Genomic DNA, 27180 nt, shown 5'->3' with positions numbered 1-27180 from the left:
AGGGATATTTAACCCACAGTTGGAATTGAGCATGGTGACTTTAATGTCATGTGCAGCTGCTGTGGAGTGTCTCAGAGCTGCTACCTTGCTTCTTATTTGGGCTTGTAGGTACTGGCTAGTAAGTTACACCAGCTATCAAATGTGTAGTCCATAAAGTGTTATTTGAACCAGAGTTGTTTTCCTGCCAAAAAGGAACATTTCACAAACATTTCTTTAAGCTGCTTATTCGAATACCTCCGGAGAAAACCAAACACAACACAAAGGTGAAGCAGCATTTTTACGGAAACAATGCAGCAACCGCTCTTGTTTGGAAACAGTTTTTATTAAGATTACAGCAGGACACGCCTTCCCTGGAATTATTTTTGGCTCATTATCCAATCAGGGGCGAGGACTACACCTAGGTCACCTATGACTGGCCGAATAAGCCGAGTCTCATCCTGTAGGTCCCACCCACTGACACCTCCCCTTTCCTATAACACGTTGCTGAGGGTTGGCGATGGCAGGCGAAGGTGTTGAGTACGGTAACGGTCATATTATTTAAACATTAAAAATGCCTTTGGATAAACAAATGTCTTCAGTTGGGCCAGAATGCGGCGGGGGAGTTTAAAAATGGACAATTAGAGTTGACAAGTAATTTGCACAGACAGTTTAAATGCTAAGGTAACCCCTCATTTTCGGTGAAGAAAAAATTTCTACGAAAAGTGTGAGAGTCAGGAGGTCGCGGCTGGAATGGCAGGCAGTTGGAGGAATTTATCCGAGTCGTAAGAAGAGAAATTTACCAACAAGGCGAGTGTAACTGTCCCGTTTTACTGGAAGTAACAGTAAAGAAATCCGTTAAATTTCTGAGGGGGGACGCCGAAAGGTGCTCGCGCAATGGCACGCGCGGCTTGACCGTTGGAGGAATTTCAGCTTCTTCTCCAGCCGCTCTTTGAGCTCCCGGGCTTCGGCGGAGAGTGGTGGAGGAAGCCGCTCTCTGCGCTCCTAGCGCGTCGTGAGGAGAGTGTGGTCGAGGAAGGTGGTCCGTGCGCTCCCACTGAGTCTGGTGGAGAGAGTCGCTGTATGCGCTCCGGGCTACGGGCGAGTGTGGTGGAGGAATCCGCGCTCTGCGCTCCGAGCTCCGGCTGACTGTGGTGGAGGAAGCGTCTGTGTGAACTCCTGACTCCCCAGAGAGAGTGGTGGGGGAACCCGGCTGAGGGGATTGTAGTGGTGGAAGGCGCTCTTTGAGCTCCGGGAGAGAGTGGTCGGAGGAAGCCGCAGTGTGAGCTTCTGAGGCAGATATGTCCTCATGGCTTGTACGAGGAGAACCAAAACTTTGGTGTCGACGTGCGTGATCCTGAGTGGGATGACCAACATCGTGTGCCTGCTGTATGTCGGCTGGGTCACCAACTACATCGCCAGCGTCTACATCAAAGTTCCCGTGCCTGTCCCGGCCAAAAAGTTGGAGGGCGACAAAAAGGGAGAAACATTGCGGATTATAGAACGACTCGACCGGCTGGAGAATGTGGTCAATCAGCACATACAAGGTACGCAGAGCTGAGATCACCTCACTGTAGTGCGTTATTCTGGAACATATTTACAATAAGACTTCCATTTTGCGGAAGTGTTTTACGGATTGATTTATTAATGCTTATTTAAAATATCTTTAAAAATGTAAACGTCAATAATATCTATTAAGGGGACATCCATAACATATGATGGAAAATTACAAATTATCGGTTCAGCTATATCAGTATAAAAATAAAGATATTTCAGACTATAGCTTGTGGTGTTTTATATAAGCTAGAAGGCATATCATTAATAAACACCTCACACTATCACTGAGCATGTTCTATAGACAGTCTCAAACGGGCTGATTAAGACAGCCTGCATTTCTTATGTCATAAACCTAAGGAGCCAATCCATCAACTTGCTGCATGGGGCTTGGAGCTGCAGAGGGGAAAGTAAAGGTAAAGGCAATGAGTATTTGTGTATTTTTAGATCCACTCGTTCTGAATGAAGGTGAAGGTGCAGAGTTAGAGCTAAGACAAGTTTAAGACATGAAGAGGATTTTTCTTGATGGTAATATCTAAATAAGTATGTGATTTTACGTGGTTAGATTTTGAGGCTTTAATTGATGATTAGAGGTGGACTTCTTACGCTTTTTTTTTGACATAATATCAACAAATAAAAAACACATTTATAATAAATATGAGAGCTTCTTTCATGTGCACTTGGATTGTAGAGAAATACAAATCTGATTTCTGTAGGCGCACATATGCAGTACAATGAATGATTCACTCATGTCACAAGAACCCAGAATTGAATCATCAGAAAATGATTTTGACATATCTGGAAATTTTAGGTGCACTGTAAACCTGAGTGTGTTAGCAGAACTCTAGCAGAAAATTAAGGCAATCTGTTCCTAAAGTTCCTAAACTCAAATGTCAGAAGTATGCGTACACATTTATGTTAAGTGTCTACAACTTAATTTAATGCTTAATACAACTCAATAAATACTGTTATGTACAATTAACTAATTTAACTATAGATTCATTCATCGTCTGTAACACCTATGGACACATTTTGCACTTTGGGGGAACACACCAAACACCTCCAAGCACTGACCCAATGCGGGTCTCACACCCATGACCCTAGGGCTCTGGGTCTATGCGATTGTGACTCTACCTGTTACCGCCCATTGCACTGAATAAAAAACACATGAACCTCTCCAAATTCACTAAAAAGCAATGAACCCCAGAGCATCTGCCATCTTGGATGAAAATTGCTGCACTGGTTTCGGCTAAATCAAAGTTTTACAGTTTCACAAACTCAAAAACAAGATATTGTTGAAAATAATTGAATTGTTTAATTGAGTGAAACTTCTCCAATATATTTTAAGTTAGAATCACTCAATCCAGTTAATTACTTTGAACATTAGGGTTTACAGTGTGTAAATACGGTCTTACCAATATCTACAGAGAATAATATGATTTCAGTATTAACGTTAGTATATCACTGCTGTAGCACAGCTATAAATAATGCTAAATCATGAAATATTTGGACAGTTTTTTGTTAATCGTCTAAGTGAAAATAAATTAACACATCCTTCACTGGGAACAAAACTTGCTATAACATATTGTTTTGACAGTTTAAGTACATCATTTATCTTCATTTGTTTAGTTTACCAAACTTGGAAAAATAAACTGTTCAATATTAAATGGGCCATAAGTTGCACAGACCACATTTGTCTCCCAATATGTTTATTCAGAAATGAAGTGCTAATTGTGCAGTAAAAGGCGCAGGGGTCTCTTAACTTATTTTCACTTGGAGAATCAATAAAACATGTCATTTAACCAGGGGCACTCAGACATTTGCATATGACTGTAAGCAGTTAGAGCACATCAAAAGGGGATGAGTTCACATAGTTCATTCACATTAATTTACTCTGCTGAACCTCAGATCTGCTGCTTATTGATCTCCCGTTGTCTTCTTCATCAGTCAGTGTTATTATACCTGTCAGCTTAATCCTGTATTCATATTCATCATGTAATAGGCCTCTGTAGAACTTCTATTTGTGCATTGTCACTGATTTTTAGGGATATTTAGGGGTAATTTATAATAATAATAAACAATAAACAATAGTAAACTAATTTTAAACCATGCATAAATATGTATAAACTATTCATATTGTAATGTAGTACCTATAGGTCTTTCTAAAAACTATGTATTAGAGATTTATTTCAGCTTAAATTCACTGTATCAGATATTAAGTGAGTCAGAAGTTTACACCTGGTTGATTGTCGCTTTAAACAGTCTGAGGGATTTCAGAAACTGATGTAGTGACTTTTCAAAGCCTCTGATTGGCCAACTGTCTTACATTTTTTAACCTGACAGTATTTAAAGGCCTGTCTTTACAGTCAATGCCTTTCGTTCCACTAGCAACTGGTGAACTTAAGAGTAGATGACTCATGATGAAGGAGGGTTATTTACTGAAGCGAAACCTTAAGGCATGAACCTGAAAGCTGAGACCTGGCCTCAAGTGGGTCTTCCTGCAGGACAATGACCCCAAGCATTCTTCCAAAATTGTGACAAAATGGCTTAATGGCATCATGATGAATGTGTTGGGAGTGGTCACTGAAATGTCCTGACCTGAATGCCAAAGAAAATTTGTAGGTTGAAGTGAAAAGGCATGTTTGATCAAGGAGGCCAGTAAACTTGACTGAACAACAGCATTTCTGTCTGGAGGAATTGGCATAAATTCCAGTAAGGCTTTGTTAGATGCGTGTGTAAGACTGCCCATATTGTTTTATTCAGGTTAAGCAGTCAAAAGTCCAAGCCACCAAATCCTAACAAAGTGTACGTAAAAGTCTGTTCATTTGAACATCTGATACATTACAAAAAAATCAGAAACAAATAGGTCTCTTTTGTATTAAAATGACATCTTGTAGAAAAAGTACACACCATAATTTACCTTTGACCACATATGAATATATGAGTTACTTAAAAGGTATTTCCACTGAATTCACTATTATGAATATTACATTTAAAATGTTTATATTTTAACTAATATTTTAGTTCTCTGGCCTGAAAAACAGAACTACAACCTGTTTCCAACCACCATGTTTAAAGGTAAGCTTCTCTATAACAATTTCTCATTTAATTATTCAGAATAACTTTTAATAAATATACAGAATATTCCTGTAAACAGTTTATACAACGGAATAACCGACTGCAGACTTAGTATTTAAATCTTGAGCAAGTGATTCTCGTCCCTGTGACAGAGTACTAGCAGGGCACCTGCTGCATAAGTGATTTATGCTGCATTTCCTCAGCGTTACATAATAAATATGTCTTAGGAAATAAAAAATTGGTGTGCATTGGCAGAGACTACTTTCAATGTTGAGTACATTCCAGATTTATTTTCCACCTGCCTTGACATGTTTATAGTAGTCTGAATATTATTAGTAGCTCTCTATTCAAGTAAAATATATTACTAAATTTATGATTTAGACAAATGTGTGGATGCATATTCCTGTGTCTTTTCCCCTAAAATTGAAAATATTAGCTTAGTATCAGGTTTGAAAAGTTGTAAGTTCAGTTTTCTCTTTAGGATAGAGATTCATCCTCCTATTTTTGAACTCAGAAATCATATTTAATGCCATCTAAAGCATTTAAGGCTGGCTGTAGGGATGTGCAATGGTTTTAGTGGTTTTAGAATCCGTTAGAAGCTCTTCAGGTGCGCAACATGTAGTGTCGCTGTCACGCAGCCCCCAGGTCCTGGATTTGTGGGTTCGAGTCCCGCTCTGGGTTACTGTCTGTGAGGAGTGTGGTGTGTTCTCCCCGTGTCTGTGTGGGTGTCCTCCAGGTGGATGGCAGGGTTTCCCGCAACGTCATCCACCCCCCCCACTCCCACAATGTGTTTCGTGCAGTTCGTTCAGTTTCTTATCAAGGCTTTCGATGTGTTTGTGAGCGGCTTTCCAGTGACAAACATGCATTCTGAAGTATAATCCAGTGTTTTTAAGGCAAGCTGTGTGTCGTCTCTGAGTTTCCCTGTAGCTGTGTGTACATGAGGTCAGAGCATCAGTTTCATCCTTTAGCAGTTTGTATAACTATGGCAAATGTGATTTCTTATCACATCTTGCTGATTTCACAATTCAGCTGATATTTAGTGCGGATATGGCTAAAGCCTTAATTAGTCCCTGATTAAGATGAGATATCATGCTTGAAGCTCTGCATAGCTTATGATGTACTTTATGCCACCTAATGAGATGGCTTTATTTATTTTATTATTGTTATTTGTAATTATATGCATAGTTTTTATTATAAATATCTGGGCCCATTATTTTTATCTAGAAATTAATATTAATTCGTAGGCAGAAGAAAGCAGAGGCCCAGAATTGTAAAGCAGTTCTCCTTTTAGAACTGCAGTTCTCTGTTCAGAAATGCTTTAACTGTATTTCCATGGTCTGTTTATATAAAATTCCTTCAAAAAAATCATGTTGGCGTTTTCAGGACTTAACATAAAGCAGCACAATTTCCGTAACCTGAGCTATTATTAAAGTAGGACAGATGTACTTAGTGTCTGCTGGGTAATGGCAGTCGGACTTTGCTTACACAAAGTAACTTCAATATGTATGAACCTCTACAAAGGCAATCAAGGAAATTCTCACTAAATGTATATTCTTTCCACACATTTTAGATGAATATGGGAGCCCTGTTTCCAGTTGAGGTTTGTGAAAGCATTGCTTAAAAGTAGTGTGAAACGCTACCAGCGCTGTGAGGAAAAATGCAAGGTTTCTGTTAGTCATCAATCACATTTGGAATCTGATTAAAAGAGAAAATGTTGTTGTTTTACTGGAAAGTATATCAATTTTTAGATGTTAATATATGATTTAATATCTAGCAAATGAGTTCCAGTGATGACTTTTAGATTTGTGTCTGTGAACTACAGGAGGTCAGCATGCCTTCAGTCTTTTCCTTTGGTGATTTGTGGAAGAGGGTCCTTGGTCTGTCACTTTGATCTTCTGAAATCCCTCTCTGTGACTTTAAAACTGTGACAAAAAGCCTTTGTACCCTAGCAAATGTGCTGCTGCCACAGTGTCTGGTTTTGAAAGCAATCTTATTTGCTAATGATCCATTCATAAGGCTTAGAAACATATAAACAGTTTATGTTTTTTAAATATTCCAACATGCCCAATTACTTCTTTACCGTAAGCAGGATGCTAGCATGTTTACTTATTCTAGCTCAAAACATATTCCAGCAATAACATCATTTTCCCACCATGATTTGAATCATACATGCTGGAGTCTGCGTAAGACGTCTGATGAATATGTTGTGGCAGTGAGCTTTCAGACAGACAGGGTGGCACCCAATCCTAAATCCTAGCCACAAATGGACCCCACTGAGCAAAGAGGCAGCGATGCTCGGCTGATTACTTAAGCAAACATTCCCTTGCTGCAGTCAGACACATTTTACTGTTTGGCACAGACAGTCAGTTGCTGGAAGGCTTTCGGCAAACCGAGTGCATTAGGGACAGATTTCTCTAGTCCTAACACTTCAGGGAAGATGCTTACAGCTCAGTGAGGGCTTTTGGACATCATCCCAAACACACCTTTGCTCTTTCTAGTTGTTTCTTGTTTTGATTGTTGCCAACGATTTTTAGCAACACTTTTAATATTTAATACAGATTGTCCTCTGTATATGTTTTGTAGAAACTTGCCTTTTCTTTAACACCTTGCCAGTTGCATTAATGCATTAATGCATTAAATTGAATCCACTATTAATACACTCAGTCCATCCAGAACTTAACCTCAACCAAAATATTAAACCTTACCATATTTGCAGCTATTAGCAATTAACAGGGGCCATTACACCAGCTGATTACAAGTTAAATTCTCCCAGTGCCTAATTATAATAAGAGCTGAGAACAGGCAGAATGTAATACTCTTGACTTTTTTTTTTAATATATCAAGTGCAGATATATTCTCGTTTTTTCAGGTCTGTCTATTGCCAGCACAAAGGAGGGTTCAGCACCATATCTACATTACATCTGCATTGTATTTCATCCATTCATTATAGTGACTAAGACATGGCAGTAGTAGACCATTCGTTAACAGACATTCTTGGGAGACCTTAGGTTCAGCAAGTTTTGATTGGGTTCTCTTTGAATATTTCTTGAATGTGAGTGCGCTTGCAGATTAATATATTTGGGGAAATGGTTCAGCAGCACAGCTAACATCAAAAAATATTTTCCATGCATTCCCGGTTTATTTCCAGCAGAGTGTCTCCAAATCCCCAAACTTACATAGTGCAGCTTTAATCTGTTATGTTTATGGCAGTTATTCATGTCATTCATGTTTGTGATGTTTGAGTTTAAATGGGCAAGGAAGTTGTAGTCACGCAGCATTTTTGCTTAGTAAGACTCATTGATTTCACATGAACTGTCACTGTAATGACTGGTCTTAGTTGGTTTAGGCATCATTTTGGTTGGTGTAGTGGGTATTGTTCAATGAGATTGTTCAAATTTTGACCATTTGAAGATAAAGTAACATGCAGTCTTCCCTGAGCCCCTCCGCCCTTTGAAATGTGAACTTACTGACTTGTGTCAGAACTTACCTTCATGCCACATTTTCAGTATACGACTGGTTGAGCATGAGCTCAACTCAAGTCCAGCATGCCATGTGAACACCTTGCACAGGTTTTTTCTCTGCAGTGCCCACAAGCCCTTGCTGGAATGATCAATTCACATAGTGGAGGTACATGCCAGCTGTGGCTTTACCAGCTGGCTCCACCAGCTGTGAGGAAAGTCTGTCTGGTCTTTTTGTCATGGTGAAAAAGCAGTGTTCTTCCTCAGTGAGTCTCTACTACTGCAAAGCCTTTCCTTATTAAAACCCAGAGAGATGACACAGTGGGACACCTCTGACACTGTACTTTCCAGCTGAATCATTGCATCAGAAGAACAGACTTGACAGGTTAGCATAAACCGCTAAAGTGCAGTCTAAAAATCCCTCTTGCTTGATTCCTGACCTCATCTGTTCTTTAAAAGTAGCGCTATAGGACAGTTATAAAAAGATCAGCAGGTTTGTTTAACAGCTTTCAATGTATTTCAGGCTTATTGTAGAAAATACTTTATTCTTTAAAGAATCTATTCACAGTGTGTGCTGGTTCCTTTGTGGAGGCAGTGGGGCACAGAAATGACTCAATACATTCAGAGTCAGCTTTCTTGAAGATGTCCTGTTAGGTTTAACAGTTCATTGTGTGGGTTTCCTTCACATCACGATACAATATACACTTTAAATTCGGGCTTTTTCTGAACAACTTCAGTGTGACGTCTGGATGAGGCTACTCAGCGTAAAGGGACTGATGAGATCATTTGCATCCAGTTGTTTTTAAAATAAATTAACTTGCCAACATACCCTGCACTTAGTCAAACAAATGGCTAATGAGTCTTTTCCCTTCCTCATTACATTTCAGTAGCACACAGTGTGATTCATTACCTGATTCCATTTGACAGATAGCATTATAATGATATCTAGTTCTCCCACAATGTTTTTTGATTTGTTCTCCCACAATGTTTTTTGAATGTTTGTTTTATGAAAAGATACAATGATAAGAGGTTACATTACACATCAACTTTGCACAATATCATATTAAATATGAATAATATTGCCAAAAAACATCCAAATTATGATAATTAATTTGTATAATATATTATAATATAGTCACACAGCTCTAGGGACCTGGAGGTTGTGGGTTCGAGTCCCACTCCGGGTGACTGTCTGTGAGCAGTTGGTGTGCTCTCCCCGTGTCCACGTGGATTTCCTCCGGGTGCTCCGGTTTCCTCCCACAGTCCAAAAACACACGTTGGTAGGTGGATTGACGACTCAAAAAGTGTCCGTGTGTGTCTGTGTTGCCCTGTGAAGGACTGGTGCCCCCTCCAGGGTGTATTCCTGCCTTGCGCCCAATGATTCCAGGTAGGCTCTGGACCCACCGCAACCCTGAACTGGATAAGGGTTACAGATAATGAATAAATGAATATTATATTTCTGAAATCTTAGACCAATATACCAAAGACCTTGGAGTTTTTGGTTCTATACTAATAATGTGAATCAGTTGTGAATATTGTTATATAACAGTTATATGCAGAAAACATTTGTACTACAGTAATAATAACATTCCTAGATCCTTCATATTAGTGCTAGGCATATTCATATCCAATTTGTTTAATGCTACTTACTGCAGCAGATTACAGATATGTAGGCATAGAGCATATCTACCCATTCATTTGTATCTTATGTCTGTTTTTTACTGCCATAGAGCTGCAGAATTTAAAAGCAATGGTAATTGTGCAGTCGTCTGTCTGTAGTTCAAAGGCCTGCAATTTGAACGAATGAGGTAAGAGATCCATTAAACAAATACTAAAACAGAATGGCTTCTGGTGAGTGAGGGGAACATGATGCTAATTTGTTTGTCAGTCGATGTCAAATTAAGCCATTAAACAAACTAGAAAGCCCTGCGCACATTGATTTCTAATGAGGATGCGAATTACAAAGAGACAGAAGCAAATAAAATGTCTAAATCCTAAGTTAAACTTTCAGGGAAAGTTAAGTCAATTGGAAGCAAAACAAAGTCCTTGAAATCTGAAAGGAGTCCTTAATGTTTTTGTTAAAAAAGCTTTGTAACTGGATGTGAGGAGTGTGTAGTCTGTGGAACAAGAAGTTTGGTTTTTAGAACTCTAACATTAACATAAGATACCCTTTATAGTCATTGCACAGTGTACAATAAAATTGTGCAGCAATCCTACAGATCCTACACACCTAGTAGTTAAAAAATTAAAGTTAAGGTTCTTCAGCATGAACCGTGGCTACGTCTGTGGGTGTGTAGAGGTTCAGTAAGTCAAGAAAGAGCTCAGATCCTCAAATACAGCCCAGTGGAACTGGAAGGGGTTATTTGCAAAGTTGCATATAAATAAATAATAGGAAATAAACACGCTTCGTTTGTGTTTGTTTCTGGGGCTGTGTTTGGCATGACACCATGCACATTGGCCAGAGCCTTGGCTTGGCATTGGTTAACTACGTTTCTCCACTTATTAGTCCTGCCCTCCAGAATTTCTGTACACACACAATCACATAATAAAAAACACATGTAAACAAAGACACTGATATGACGCACCAAAGCTTCTCCAGACCTTCCAATTACAAGGGTATGTATTTTGAACTTTCCTGTTTTTGAAATGCCACAAACACTTCTGTGATATTGTCTATATGGCCAATGGAGGTTCGGCAAAACTAGGCTTGCCTAGACTTGTTTTTCATTATATGATCAAGGTGGGATTGTTGAAAAGTGGTACATTTCATATTAATTCTATATTTCATACTTGTTATGTCAGAGTTGTTTATCTCTCCTCTGCCTGTTTATCACTTATCTATAACCTTGATGCTTGGAGGGAAGAACGTTTTTGGAACAACTGAGGGTGATAACACTCTATAATCTGTGTATGCTTCCACTTACGGTGAGAAAAAGGGAAGAAGGAGCAACATAGTAACATCTCTATAATACATTTACATCTCTGTCTTCAAATAAATCTTACTCATTCGTGGTCCTGTCAGTTGATTCTCAACAAATTCTTCTATGATCTCAAGCCGACACAGTGTCACTACATTGTTGAGTATGATCCACAAATAATCCCAAATAATACTTCCTCTGTCATCCTCTGGGGGTCCTTGACCATTGCGGAACGTGAAAGTGGGCTAACACAGTAAGAAGAGCAACAGATGGAGTACAGTCTGTAATTAGAACCACAAAGTGCAACTGTATGGTCAGGAGAGATGATAAATTGGACAATGCATAGAAACAAGGAGGTGACTTTAATATTAAGGTATCACTGGTGTGTTTCATTGTAACTCCTTAAGTTTACTGTTAGAGTCATCACACTTTTTCTGTTGTATTTTAAGAATTGCGATTATTATATTTGTCAAGAATCCCCTAGAGAGCCGCCTGAGCATAGACTGAGGATCAGTTTTGTTTTGTTATGTTGAGTGGTGACAGTTTGACATTATGAACATGAATAGCTTAGAACAGAGCTTCCTTGAGCTCTGCAGCAGGAGGAAGAAGCTGCGATTGCTGACTTCCGTCTCATTCTTTGCTTCATATAGCTTCTCTCTTATGATCAGTAGGTCAAGGTTTATTACCACAGCAGTCAATAATTAGAGAAAGTGGTGAAAGCAAGAAACTTTTAATCATGGAACTGTAAAAGACATTGAGTTGTGGGTAGTGTCTGCATGAAGACTCTTTTGAACTTTCTAACCATGTTCTAACTGAAAGACTTACAAATGGCTGTGCCAGTCAGGTGTCCTGTTTGGCTTGAGTGAAAGCCCTTCTCGCTGCCTGATTTATGGCTGTGGGGAGCAGGTTATCCTGTGATAATCTCAATGAGCTCTGTTAGCCTAAGACATTGCAACGTCCCCCAGCCGGAGAGACAGGGGCAATTAATCAGGGAAGATCACACACCACTAGAAGGGGGCATATTTTTAGACCTTAGCTTTTGTTGCATGAAGCATGCTAACTGTGCTTGGCATGAAAATAGAGTTCCCCAATGTAAGCATCTAACATATTATGTTATGTGGTTACAACATCCCCATCGTTATTATATGAGCTAACAGCATTTCATCATCATATGTTTATGTTGCAGTAGACAAAATGTGAATGTTTGCTTGATGTTTGTTTGTAAGACTTTTAATGGGAAACAAAGAACATTCATTTGTTCTTTTCCTGAACCTGCTTTATTCTGTTTAGGGTCACTGTGTGTCCAGAGCCTGGAATAATTGAACACAAGGCAGGACACAATCCATCACACACTCACTCAGTCTCTTAGTCACTTACACCTATAGACGCTTTACACAGCCAATAAACCTACCATGTGTTTTTGGACTGTGGGAGGAAAACTAAGGAAGAACTCTGGTTCTTCAACTAGTTCTGTTCAGGATTCTTAGAACTGGGGTGCTATCCAGAATTACTGTGACTGAATTCAGTGCCAGAACCACAGGTAAAACAGATTGAGTCAGGACGGAGTCATGGTATATCCACTGTTTACAGTTGTTTCATATCATAGTGCTATGTGATAAAAGTCTTATGGAGTTTGTGAGCAGTGAGACCAGCGAAGAAAATGAACTGACATGCCTTAATTTCTGCTGACACTGATGGAGGATGTTCCTGTTTTATTCCTTCTTATTTCCCAGTTGTCATTCCAAATCAGAAATTGAATAATGGGTCATTTCTTGTTCTCCAATTTCAAAACAGAAAAAAGTTGGTGGAAAAGGGCTGACAGTCACCTGAGGTGGGGATTGAACCCACATCCCCAGGACCCTGGAGTAGTGTGGCAGTGTGGCACCAAATCAAAGAGCAGTGTTTGTTTGTTAGACGTTTGTTAACTCCTCTAGAAGGTAGCTGTGAGTAATTGTTAATCACAATTATTCATTTCCCAGTTAATTGCAAGCAAACATTTAAGGAAAGTGACAGGATTAATACCAAAACTAAGATTAATGGTGGTTTGCCTGTACAACACTTGATACAGGATTTCTTCCAAGAGGCTTATACCACAGTTTCATTAAATTTGGTTTGGTATGGTGATTATAACAGTTTGACTGATAAAATCCCAACACATTTTTCCATTATATTTCTTATAAGCTTTTTAACATTTAAATTAATGCAAGTGGAGGAAAAAAAAATCCCATCACTGGAGTACTCCTCTGCTCAAGCTGAAGCAGAGTGGGCGTGTTTGAGTAAAACTCAAGCATGTTGATTTTTGTCTCTGTGAAATGGAATGAGCATTTAATTACAGTAAATGGAGCGAAGGAGGACTGATAACGAAAACAATTAATTATTTTGAAGCTGAAGGGTGAAAGCTGCTATGACAGGAAGTGGTCCAAAATTATGGGTACTGCATAAACCCTGTCATATTTCATGTGTGTTCCTGCAGTGTGATGAACCCACTTGTGCAGTGCTTTTCAAGGCGCTACATGCCACAGGCTGCGAAAAGCTCATCAGATTTATTCTGTTTAGACTGGATAGGGAGTTTCATGCTGACAACCTCAAATCTACTCCCAAACAACAAATGGAGCATGGCACTCGCCTCATGCCACTTGAATGGAGGATGTGGAATGTGTGCGGAGGTTATGCTTAGCTTGGAATTGGTGTTAAGGGTGAGACAGTTCTCCTGGGGACGATGATGGCAGAAGCACATCAGCGACTTCAGAGATAAAAGAACAATTAATCTTTTTTAGCGCTTCTCGCCAGTAAGTGCTTGTACAGAATGGCTGATGTTCAGCAGACAGGGCTAAGAAAGAGCTCGGGGGGGCGGGGGAGAATGTGAGGGTTTATAAACAGGTGGAGGAGATGTCCCTCTTGAGAATCAGATCAATAGGCTCAATCGCTGCACTCTCAGAAAAAAAACACTCTGCTTTTAAAGGTACAACATTTTCTTTTTTTTAATGAAAAATATATCACTGATGGATGAGGGGGATGACTGATTTACACATTTACACCGGTGGTCAGACCTTTGTAGTTAAAAACCCTAGTTCCTTGGACCTGACAGTGAGACTATGAGCACATTTACATACATAAGTGAAAGAAGTCACAAGAGTAGAAGACAAACCTCATATTAAAACCTTAATTTCAGAAGAAATTTTGGATAATCAGGTGCCTATGAACATTTTTCCATAGATTTCTGGTGGTTGCCTTTAATATGGCAGTATACGACACATTATATCTTCTTTTCACATCTCAGTTTCATACACTTTTAAAGCAGGAGGGCACAATTTACCACAGTGCCTTAAATATCCACAGGCAGATTAAAGAACCGATGACCTCAGTAAAAGAAGAGACACGAGGCATTATTGTTTCTGTGTTTGCCTTGTCTCCTTGTATAGTTGGTTCTTCACCCTACAAGCTAGCTTCTTTCAGGGCAATTTGTTGCAGTCACTCATATCGGCTTACTCTATTTGCTGAGTGTACGTTTGGGCACAGGGAGAGGTTATTCTATCTAGCAAGCACTTTGTAGGCTGAGGATCTGAATAGGCTCCAATTACGAACTGAAGGGCCTGTTTTCCTGCCAAGCTAACATTGCAGATGTTCAGAGGGAAAAAAAACGCTTCTGTCACCATGGTTTAGTTAGTTACAAATAATTCAGCATAGTTATGAATGAGCAAAAATGACTCAGCCTAAAAGATAGGAATCAGCTTTATTGTCGTTTGCCTGAAACACTCGTAATAACTCACTGGTGCTGATTCACTGCAATTTTTTTTCTTTTTTTGCTGCAGCTGTGAAACCAAACTTGCTCTGTTGTTCTTTAGCGACATAAGAATATATCACTGCAGTTCAACCTTATTGTGCACTGTCTGCTGTATTCTTATTAGAGACACTAACCTGCTGATCTCAGGCAGAGGTGCACTGAGAAATGCACACACACAATTTTTTTCTTATTTAGGAATTCACATTCATAGTCCCCGAGGAACAGGAGAAGGAACAGTTGGCACGCTGGTGCAAATCGAGGTCATGCTACAGTGGAGCGCGTAACGCAGTGCCTGCATTTCAGAACAGCAGCCAGAGCTCTTTAATCAATGCATGCCATGTATCAAAGTATTTTCCTTGTGGTAGCATTTGGATGAAAGCCTTTTTTTCATCTTCCGTGTACGACTGATTTCATCAGAGCTGCTTTCTGTATTGTTTCATTGATAATAACTGTACTGTATCTGGAAATGATAAACTGTGATTATCACAGGTGGAGGGAAAGATTAAAGGCTTTGAAGCCTAACGGGGGCATCTCAAGTCTTTGCTGTTTGAAGAAACCTTACTGGCTTTGAGGTTTAATTTTTAATTAAGCTGTCCAGATCGTCCAAATTTCTCATCTCCGCTCACCGCCTCTTCTCCAAGTGCTCATAGCCACAAGTTACTAAATCACTAACTGTCACATCGGGTCAGCAAGTGGACCCATACAACCTCCTGAAATGATTCTGTTTGTCCACTTTTGTTTAGAAATGTTTAGTCTCAGTTAGTGTCAGTGAAAGAAAAGTTAAAAATCAAGGGAAGTTATCTTATGCTGAACTAATTTTGGTTTGCAACAGAAAATGAAAGCCAGCCTGAAATCCAAGCTGAGTTCATTCATTCATTCATTCTTTCATTCATTCATTGTCTGTAAGCGCTTATCCAGTTCAGGGTCGCGTTGGGTCCAGAGCCTACCTGGAATCATTGGGCGCAAGGAGGGGGTGCCAGTCCTTCACAGGGTGACACACACTCTCACATTCAGTTGCACCTACGGACACTTTTGAGTCGCCATTCCACCTACCAACGTGTGTTTTTAGACTGTGGGATGAACCTGGTCCACCTAGAGGAAACCTATGCAGACACAAGGAGAACTACTCACAGACAGTCACCCGGAGCAGGGCTCAAACCCACAAGCCCAGAATCCTGGAGCTGTGTGACTGTGTGCCACTGTGCCACCCCCAAGCTGAGTTTTTGTTTTTTCCTTTTCCTTCCTCCATGTTAATCTATGTCTCTGGTCATTTTTAACATGGTTCATCGTCTCATACCATTCAGAAGACAAAATACTTCCATCAAAATGTTGAAGATACAGTGAGAAAAGACCTCATGAGATCTTCTCATTTTGCATCCCAAGGAATTATTTTAAAACCTTTTTAAAAAAGGTTTAAAATCCCATTCACACTGACCTAAAGGCCAAAACATTGGCTCCTACCCTTTCACACACATTTTACTTCCTACTACTTTTTGCCATGCTACAGTTTCTGAATTTGAAACACAAACAACAGTAAACAGTTACTCATTAATAAAGACTCAGGGCATGCACCATTTGGGAACCGCAGCCAAAAAAGAATCTTTTGTCCCAGAGCCAAAATGCGTGCACTAAGAATCAGAGCATCATTCAAGAAAAGTGACCACTACACACCGTTGTTTTCTGCTGCGTACCTCGAGGATAATTAAGGACTATGACATAATTATCGCTTTATCTCTTCTTATTACTTCTACTGAGGGAATTAATTACCAGCATTTCTGTGTTTATGCTGCTACTCACATACAAACTACGCCACGTGATTTTTTTCCGACCATAGACTCTTCATAGCAACCAGAGATGTTGCCCTCGTCTACTGGGCAGTGTCGTCGTCTTGTCATTCGCAATCGCTGTCAAAACTGTTGTGGTCTGTTATTACATCTCTCCCCCTAAGGCATATCACTATCTGGCTGTTTTGCTGCTTATCCCATTAAATGAAGTGTAGGGCCATCTCATTATCCAGTCCTGGGGATTCATATCAAATCACAGTGCTAGCTGTAAATGCCCATGATGGCTGCATATAGAGACTTATATATGCTCACAGAGACTTCAAGACAAGCAGATCTGGTTGTGTTTGTGAGAGGACTTTGAATATAGTGTAAAGTAGCAGGTGCTGTAGCAGAGTGCAGATGAGCTGTTAATTTCTGTGCATGGCATTTTAATGAAGCAAATGTATTCCACTCTCTTCATTGCTCTGTGAAATTTTGTGTGCGATTGCAATGTGTTGCGAAATACAGAAGCTCAACTTTCAATGAAGATCTGTGTTTTTTATCACCAGATTTACTTCCCTTATTTTTACCTGAAAATTTTATATTCACACCGGCCTCATTTTCTCTTAAATTACTTAGGACCCTCCAAAGGACAGTTACACTCAAAACAAATAAAGACTTTCTTCATTGCCATGAATGTCTGTGTTAATCAGCTGAACGTAGTGTTAGTGTAATAATTTTCTAAACTGAAAAGGGAATAATGAAATAGAAAAATACATATTTAAGACCAAACAGGTTGGTAGACTAAATAAAGTGCTGACAGTACCACATGCTACGTGTCTGAAAGCTGTTGAATTTTTCGCAGGTGCAGGGAAATTATGCCCTGGTTGTGTCAAAAGAGCTTTTTTTGAGGGAGAACCTATTTGTAGCAAGCTGTGAAGGGGCTTGAAATGTTGTTAGAGACAACATTTTATTGCTAAGTAAAGCCTGAAGGTGATCATCTGTTTCAAATGTCAGGAAAGAGTGCAGTGTCCTAACATAATCTTAGGGCGTAGCATCGGCGCTAATACAGCCTGTGTTTGGTTTTAACAGCTTGCCATTGAGTACCAGTTGTCCTGCATTGGCAGTATTTCTGCAGAGGAGTTAGGATGGATGGTAAAAGAAAGTGGAGGTGATTGTGTCGATGTATCACAGCACTGCATCAAGTAAAGAAGATCAACAAAAAATAGCCTTGTCCATCGAATGGTGCCTCAACAAAAAAAAAAGAAAAGAAAAAGAAAGCGTTTAAGATAGGGATGTTCGCTTGGTACAGAGCAAACAACCTAATCACTCAAGATGTCTTATCCAGTCCTTCACAAGGTGTGTACGATAAGAAGTGCTCTGAGCTGCAAGTTTGGGAATTGGGGGAATTACCTCATTTGAACATTTCTCAGCCTCATTAGAGCTGGAGATTGGATCTCTAGGAATGTTAAGGCGTGCTTTAAATAGATCATGCCTCTGTACAAGACTTTGTAAATATCAGATATGTATTTGATTTTTGCCACATGCCACTCATTTAAAAGCTGCTGTTCAAAATAAAATCTTTAAGAAAAAAATGCATTTTTCAGGGTAAAGTTGTGATCTTTTTCCATTCATGTTTATATTAGTGAGATCAGACACATCAAGAGAACACTGAGCATGTGCACAAAAACTGATGATGTAGACCTCCTGTTCAAAAGTTTGAATACTTGATATACAAGCAGAAAAGAAGGGGATGATATTACTCTGATGGAGATAAATGAGTAACAAAAGTAATAGCCACTGTCAGTAACTGCTATGTATTTACACAAATTTGATTTTCTACTTTGTAACAGGAAAGCAAGTCATTCCATCACTGTAGTATGTCATTTTCTTACTTTGTACCTCATTACCCTCAACAATGGCTAATAACAGTGCCACACATATGACTGCTGAGACCATGAAGCCATGCAGACTCTGTCACTGCCCTCTGTAGTCTTTCATTTCTAGCGGGCCACCAACGTTGACATTTTAAAAAGAAAAAGAACAAACACGGGTCTTTGTGCTGCTGTGCTCCTGGTTTTAGCATTCCTCCCCCTCAGAGCATTCAGATCTACAGGGCATTGGGATCTGAGGGGTCTGCGTCAGAGGCTTTATGTTGATAACTGCACACACTGGCCGTGTCACAATGGAGAGGTTCCAAAAAACAAGGATAAAAAACTGCTATAAAAACAGATATGCAATTATTCAATGGCTTCTTAGGAGGTAACGGATACAGTAAAGGTACTGATAAATGCTTCTTTGAAGTTTAGGGCTTTCACTTGAATTGCATCAGTGGCGCTTGTGTTGCGCGCTCGTTTGTATGATCTAATTTGCTAGCAGGAGTTTTGGATGAAATGTTGCATGGGTATTACTGTGTCACAATGTGTGTTTTTTCTTTGCTGAAAGAAAAACATCTCGGTTATTTGCTGAGCACAGCTAATCTGGAAAAATACATCTTGCTTGCATTACAAACCTTTTTTTTCCCTACTGTGCTATGTGATGAATATAATTTGTTCATGATGATTAAGATGAGTAACTCCTGTGTTGGTAAATCTTTGTACATAGGTCTCATTTGAAGTGTGGTGTGTTTGCTATAATAGAGAGGCAAATTGTTTTTTTGGAGTTCTGTGGTTTGGCTTCAGAAGTGGACCATCTGTCCGCTAGTGTGAGAAATCTTCCACACCTCAGAGATGAAGCGTGGATTGTCATCCCATCATAGCTACAGGCTGCACCCGAGGGGACATCCCGGAGTCGCAACTGGTTTGGCTGTGAAAATAATGATGTTGTCTGGGACAGATGTCCAAGTGACCTACCTGTTCCCAGAGGATTCGCTGACAGGCACAGGTCACAGGTTTGTAGTCACTGGGCTTGTTGGTAGTCGTCTTATTTTCGGTGGGTTCAGTCTCTGAAGATCTACAGGTCTCGATTGGAAAGATGCCGTTTTATGAATTTGTTTGAAAACCTTTGGCTGATATCCATGTATAGTTTTTGTTGTATGGGAAAATAGGACATTCACTCTACCAATAAACAACCTTGAATGATGACATAATTACAAGCACTTCTGTTTTTTTTCTTGGGTAAATCTATTGAAAAAAAAAGGAAAATTTGACCTACATTATGCACAGGTCTCTCCCCCCCCCAGTAATTTTTTTCAGTCAGTCATTTTCAGGGTTGTGTCCGGAGCCTACCCAGAATCATTGGGTGCAAAGTCAGAAACACACCCTAGACAAGTCACCAGTTCATCACCAGGCATTACACACTTGCCCAGTCACTCAAACATTCACAGCAATGGGCAATTTCACAAAGCCAATCCTCCTACCATGGAGGAAACTAAAGCTCCCAGAAGACACCCACACAGACAAGGGGAGAACACACCAGGCAGTGATATGTGGTAGGGATTAAGCACAGGACTCTGAGATCCTGAAGCTCTGTGGCAGCGACACTACTGGCAGTGCCACCACGTCTCCGATAGAGCATTATCCCGACGTAATCTGATTAGTTCCCAAACTTTTGCATTAGGCCTATACCATTTTATGTATTATAACGGATGGGATTTTTTTTTCTCTTTTTTGTGTCAGCAAGAGCCTCTTAACGGAAGTTGGCAGAAGATCTTCAATTAGAAACAGCAAAAGAGAAATCCAAACAACAGAGACTCTAAAATCTTCCTCTCTATTCAGTCTGTTTGTGCTCTGTCTTGGTCACATTCTGTTTTGCCAGTGGCCTGTTAAAATCGAGCTTGATATTTGGACCTGCTTCAGCTTCTGCCTGGTTTATTGATTCAGGAGTGCGTTTGTTCTGCATCAAGGAGAAAGACTTTGAGAGATTCAGCCCACTCCAGTAAGAGCCTGCGGTGTTGGACTGTGGGTACTACTCGTGAAGAGTACGCTTTCAGCAATCTGCCTACACTCAGCCCTCTCTCTGCCTTTTTCCTGTACAAGTGCAGGGCATCAAATATGCACTGCAGCCTTCAGAATGCAAATCCCGCATGTAAAAATAGACTGTTTTATGTTGGTAATGCTGAGAGTTACTGTATAAGGTCATTAAGCATTCGCCCAAAGATTCTTAAATGCTGTTGGTATTTGCATCTGAGCATCTCTGCTGGTTTGTGCAGCATTTGTGGTCTGAGAAAGAAGAGCAGGATTTCAGAATGGAACTCATGAGAGGAGAGCATCGGTGGTGACCGATCTTTGTTTAGATTCAGTGAGGTCATGGCGTGTCTTTTCTCTTTCCGGTGAAAAATGTTCCAAAGCTTTTTCAGTCAGAAGTCTGGGCATAGTACAGTGACAGGACTGAGGTTTTCATTATGGCCACCAGGGTAATCTAGAGGTTTGTAATCACGCTGCGTAATTATGCCTGAAACTTGCACAGTATGAAAATGTGTCAAAAGTCATAACTGTGCTATCTCCAATCTCTTCCACTAAAGAAAAGAACAGAAAGGCCCAGCTGTGAGCAGAATGTTGAAAGCATTAATGCAGAACCTTGGCGGACTGAAAAGCTCAAAGGCATACTGTACATTTACTTTTCAGCGTGCTAAATGGCTGGTCTCTGAGACGTCTTTCATTTGGATGATGTACGGGATCTGGGAAACAGGACGGATCAGAAAGCTAAGAGGCATAGCCGGTAGACACAGGTTGTTGTCACTCTGGCATTTGGAGCAGGAGGTGCCCCCCCTCCACCCCTTCCTGCCCCTCCACATGACCTGAGGCTTTAGGGAACAGGGCTTGCATAAACTCCTCTCTTATGTCCGCTCACATCGTATCTGCCAGGGTGAAGATAAGGCCTCGAGTCCTGTTCATCTCTTTCAGCATCTTGTCTTAGCCAAGCGATGTCATAAATTAAACTCTCAAATTGTTTGATTGAAGTGGTTTGGGCTTGGGAGGGACTGCAGTGTGGTGCTAAACGATGCACAGCGCACGCCATATATTATAGGCATTAAGGCGGTGTTGAAACTCTATATCAAGCAGTTTCCTTCTTCAGCACTTAAACCATCCAGCTGTATCAGTGTCCTAAATTGTTGCCACATACTGTTTCGAGCCCGTTTGTAATTGCTTGCCCGTAAGCACAAGATTGGCGCTTGGCCTGCTGATCCCCTGCCTCTCCTGTTCAGTCAGTCCATTTTGCACTTAATTTGTGTTGCATGGATTATTTTTTTTTTTCCTCTGAACTGCAGCGTCTTGTAACCGCAATGAGTGATTCCTCTAACTCAACGCTAAAACCTCGGTGGTTTTTTTTTTTCTTTTTCCCAACATGCAGTAGCAATTTAGCATAAACACAAAGTCTTTGTTCTCCTGTAATAATCTTGTTTATGAGACACCTCCACGCCCAAAGCCAGCGCGCCCCTTTCATGTGTGCTAATAGGCGGCCAATCTGTTGTGCCATCAGCACAGGGAACCTTTGTGATGTGCTGAAATGAAACATGCGCAGGTGCCGCCGGAGCTGTCAGAGGGCTGCCAGAGGAACTTTTCTGTGAGGAAGGAAGAAAAAACCAAGAAGAAGAAAAAGAAGGCCCTCGCCAAAATGATGGGAGGCCTATTTATCATAAGCTCGCAAGCTTTTATCCCGTCATAAATATTTTAAGAGTGAAAACACTGTTAAGGGAAGAGCCTTTGCAGGAATAATCTGTACGGATGGAAGGCAGCGTACACCTGAAGCGGACACCAGCTGCACTAAGACCCCACTGCTCCTCTGGTGCTCATACAGACATGTTTAAGTGGCTTATCGTCACTACTGATCAAGAGTCCAGTCATGTAAGAGAACACCCCACCAGAACTTCAGCCTTTCCTATGTGTAACCACTAACTTGTCGAACCTGCTGTCAGATCCAGTTACTGAGCTAATAGTCGACCAAAAGTGGAGATCCTGGATTTCATTGGTTTCTTTTTTTGAAAATGGAAGCACGTCTCGTCAGCCACCAGTCCCTTGTGCCGTTAGGATAGAGGTGGAAGGCTCATTTAGATGGCAGTGATTTCCTGCTCTTTTCAAGATCTATTTGGTAGACTTATAAAGCCTGTTGGAGGTGAAGAATAGGTTTTACAATAATAGGACCTCTATTCCTTCTGAAGGTCATACAGAAAGCCTGAGACCTCCTAGCCTGATCATTTAAGTGATGGGGGCCTTTAATGGTCTATAGAAGAGAATGGAACTTTCACATTCTCAGTCCAGGTTTTGATTAGTCAGCTATATGTTTATCTACTACAATAGAACCATTGAAACCAAGAGAAAAACTCCCCTCAGATATGAAATTGCATTACTCTCTACTATATGGAAGCACTTCTCTTTGAGTTCAAGTACAGAACTGAGTGCAGTTGAAGTCAGATTTACTTCATTTGAAGTGACCTATTGTCACGAGTCAAACGCTGTATGAGGAGCATTCTTCATAGATATGATGATGCCTGGGTCTCAGCTCTGAGTGACCCACACCAGATTTCCACCATCCCTCACTGCTAGAGGGAGAAATGGCCTCTGCTCTTGCATTATTTATGAACGGCAGCAGTGGTTGGAATAACTGTGCTGTGAGGAGAAGCCGCGTGCTTGGCCCTGCAGTTCACATTCATTTGGAAGTTATGACATACGAGCCCCTCAAAGCGAGACTTTGAGTCTGAGTGAGTTTGAATGATCACTGTCTGCTCAGAATTAGATTTTTACTTTATAGAGTTTTGTCACAGTACTTTCAACTTAAAACATCAGCTCCCAAATAAGCTCAATGCATTCTTATGTACTCCCTCAAATGACTTTAAATTGTTCACGTGAAGAAGCATTCATGTTTTCTGGCATTGGTAGACGTTGTCTGATTTTATTTATTGTGTTGGCTACTCATTTACAGCATGCTGAGATTCTGAATGCATTATTGCCTGCAGCTAGAATATTCACATTCTTGTATTTAACTGATGTTTCTACAAATTGACATTATACGGTTTGCTCTGGTAGTTATTGAATCTAATCATCCATATCATCAACTGGAAATTGTTTTTTCCTAAGGCAATGTTCAAAGCATGTTTTAAATAAAATGGCATTGCCCTCCTTGCTCTGTAACAATGTGTAGGGTCATGTACATATTGTGATATTTTAAAATAAGGGCAGCATGATGGCACACCTAAAGGCAATGTAGAATATGGAATTCAAAATGTAGCGAGGCGGAGGTTGAACAATTCAGTTTTACTCAAATGTGCAGATATATATCTCCTGTCTTATTGCAAGATTTTAAGACGGGCTGTGAGGTATTAAACTATCCACACATAGCCTCCTCTCCAGCTCTTCCGTGCTCGTATTATCCCTGTGTTATGATGATACAAGATGATGTGATTATCATCCGTCTTACAGAGGCTGCACTGAAAATTCATGTTCATCTGTAATGGCACAAGCCCAAATCTCATCTTTTTTAAGGCCCTTTATTCCTCTAATGGGTGAGAATGAGTTTTTAATATCACACTGCTTTGGGTCTTTGAATCTAATTTGAGCAAAGTATCTGTTTACCAAATCGGTAATCTAATTTAAGAAGCAGGGAAGGAACAGAAGGGTTTTATGAGCTGGACTACCATTCTTACCCAATTATACATCTATGAATAACTTACCTTTGGGCTGCACCCAGATTGACGTCCACGTTATTGTCAAATATTTACGTCGGGTTGACTTTCAGTTCTTTTAATTTGAATAGAAACGTACCTGACCCAGCTGTGCTACGTTTGGAAGAACTGAGATGGATGGCGTTCTGTAAACGAACGAGATTATGATGAAAAAAAACAAAAGTGGTCATCATTTTGCCTGTTTTTTCAAAGTCATTAGGCCACTGCTTTAAGCACAAACTGAAAGCTAAGATTGAAAGGGAGTGGTAGAGCCTTAATGATTTGGCTTGGTGTTTTTTCAGTTCATTAAACTAAATATGTTGTGTCCATTTCAGGTTGACAGGCTCCCTGCCATTCGTTGATCTATAGCTGGTCAGTTTCTCTGCCTTATGCACACATGAAACATGATGGATAACCAGAGGCTACACAACGTAATAAATTGTTCTAGACTCGCGTGTATTGGATAAAAATTGCATTGACGGTGTGTTACATTCGTGAGCAAATCTACAATTTTATATGGTCCCAAATAGTTAAAGTAAACTGAACAATATATGGACAGATGTCCTTGTGGTTTTCTGGCCCTAATCTTAACAAGAATTGAGCATCCCAGGGCCCAGCAAAATCAATACAAAATGTTATTCTTTGTGCAAATATCATTTTTCAAAGCCAGTTGTCTTGTATGTGCTGTAGCTTGCATTTGTTACTGAGGTTGAAGTCCATTCTAGGCTAAGATTTAACCCAAATAAACCAGCCATTCCATATTTCGCTACTCCCTCAGCAACAATCCGGACTATAACAGTCTACACAGCATTAGAGTTTTGATGAAATGTGAACGGAACGCCTCTGATTTGGCCATTCGTCACACCACTGCTGTGTTTAGATGGACTGGAGCAAGTTTTTTGGAGGGCAGGAACTTTAGAATATTGTCACATTTTCTTACTCACTTATTTTGTTTAGAAGCCCTGTGGGAAATAGCATTGCTTACAATCAGTGTTTTCTTTTTATCATCCACTGGTATGCAGCTGCATTGTGCGGGTTGCCTCTCTGCAGGGTTTGGCTGCAATGTTTTGATTTGTTTCCTAGAGTCAGCCCTTCCCTCCAACACAAAGGCCACATCCGTGGCCCCATTTCCACAGAAAGCAGAAAACTCCTGCAGGAGAAATCATATTCAAAGCACAAGGAACTAAAGAATAACATCCTAAAATCATCAGGGGGAGGCGGTGGCTTTAGGAGCCCAGGGCATTTAAACGCAGCTCTCCGAAACACAACTGTCAATGGGAAGAAAAATAATAACACCAGTGTAGCAGTGAAAAGAGAGCTGATTGAAAGAAGTGGCTTGCTAGTGCTTTGTGAGGGAAACAAATCTGGCCCAGTGCCAGCCTATTTTTACGTGTTTGTAAGGACATATTGTTTATTTAAATAAAGTATTTTTTTCATGAAGGGAGCAGTATAGGGAACTTGAGCTCTGTCCTCTGAGGGAAAGCCATGATTGTATTGTTTCAATAAGATGAAACTGCACCCATCTCCTGTGTTACACCCAGCTCTGACACTACACATTTCCTTTCTCAGGAAAAAACTCATAGAATAGGGCGTAGAACACAGAGCCTCTCAGAGAGCCCTTTTCCCACCCAGTGCCCCAGACATGTGCCTATGAAGAACATTGTCAAGAAGATGTGTGAGCCACTGATGTGCTCTAATGAGCGAATGCCTGCCTTAAAGACTGACCCACTGCCCAGACCCTCACTGCCGGACCTGATATGAGAGAATGTGCTCCTCCCCAGCCCTGAACAGGCTAATTGGCTGCTAACTGTCACACACTTTCATGCATATGTGTGTCTGCACATTGCAGAGCTTAGTCCAGGAAGCTGAACTGATATATAGAATGAAAAAGATCTGCAAACTCATTATCGAGTATTAGACACTGAAATATTTATAATTCTATTGGATGCTGAAATGTTATGTGCCTGCTGGGGAACATCAAGAAACAGATTGACCTTGAAATTGACCTTGTAGCTACATATAGTATTTGCGTTGTCACAACACGATTTGCAAAATGGAGGGATCCCAGGATTTTCAGAAATTCAGAAATATTTTATTTTGTAAGTATAAATATTTAATTTATATTGAACTTGTGCATGCGCCATCCTCATTTTCGTGTAGCCACACCCCCTTCCTCATGTCTCATGTGACTATTTGTGCTGGAGCTCTGCAGTTGGTGATTCAGTCAGAGCTCTGTAGTGTCGACTTGGTTGGGATATACCTGGCTCCAGATATAATATAAGAAGGCCTGTGTCAGATATCTCAGTGTTTGTTGATCATTCGTGGCTGTAGTCTGTGTTTTCTCATGTTTTTTGGTGTTGCTGTCTCTAGCACTCATTGTTTTCTAGTTCCTTTCTGGTGTTAGTTTATGTCTTTGTTCTTCAGTGTTTTTCATGTTTAATTAAACCTACTTTGTTGTTTTTTGAATTAGTTAATTTCTCTGTTTCTATCACTGTTAATCTCTATTGTAGTTCTTCATAGTTGTCATTCTTTTGTAGCATCTTTCCTGTATCTGTTGTCTGTTTTAGTTCATGCCTCATTTCCAGTTGGCTTGTCTTGGTGTAATCATTTGTCCTTTGTAGTCTCTTTCCTTGATATTTTTGGGTATTTTCATTATTTTTCTTTGGTTTAGTTCTTGGTTCTGGTGCTTTTTCTTTGTCATACATTTTCTTAGGTTTTTATGAGGGTGTTAGAGATTGTTCTTGGTGTATGCAGAAACTGTACTTTCATATTTGTTAGTAACACTTCACTGAATATCATAATTCACAAGGCTGTGTGACACTTACAAAAACCTTTCATAATGTTCTATTTGTAATGTCAGTAATGCCAACTGAATCTCTCTATCCCCACATTATTCTCTCTTAAGAAGCCCTAATAAAAGAAAAAAATGTTAAAATAATGCTCATAAATCTGCTCTTTCTGTCTGAAAATACAGTAATTCAGGTTTTTACTCTGAGGCATGTGAGGTCAACCCACCATTTCTTTTTGAGCTGCTGCTAGAGCAATGACA

The 27180-nt window shown here is 40.2% G+C and overlaps 1 protein-coding gene across 1 annotated transcript in view; it reads left to right on the top strand.

The window, feature by feature from the left end:
* The first annotated feature begins 508 nt into the window (after window positions 1-508).
* The window catches only part of galnt18b (UDP-N-acetyl-alpha-D-galactosamine:polypeptide N-acetylgalactosaminyltransferase 18b), an 83165-nt gene continuing 56493 nt past the window's right edge, over window positions 509-27180 (top strand). Inside the window, exon 1 of the mRNA XM_066647549.1 lies at window positions 509-1523. Within this exon, the coding sequence (XP_066503646.1) occupies window positions 1286-1523 (238 nt within the window). The 5' untranslated portion in view covers window positions 509-1285. The remainder of the gene's footprint in view (window positions 1524-27180) is intronic.

This window comes from Hoplias malabaricus, chromosome 16 (assembly GCF_029633855.1).
Source record: "Hoplias malabaricus isolate fHopMal1 chromosome 16, fHopMal1.hap1, whole genome shotgun sequence".
Taxonomy (NCBI): Eukaryota; Metazoa; Chordata; class Actinopteri; order Characiformes; family Erythrinidae; genus Hoplias; species Hoplias malabaricus.
The sequence above is the reverse complement of the archived record's forward strand: the minus strand, read 5'-3'. Positions and strand labels throughout refer to the sequence as shown.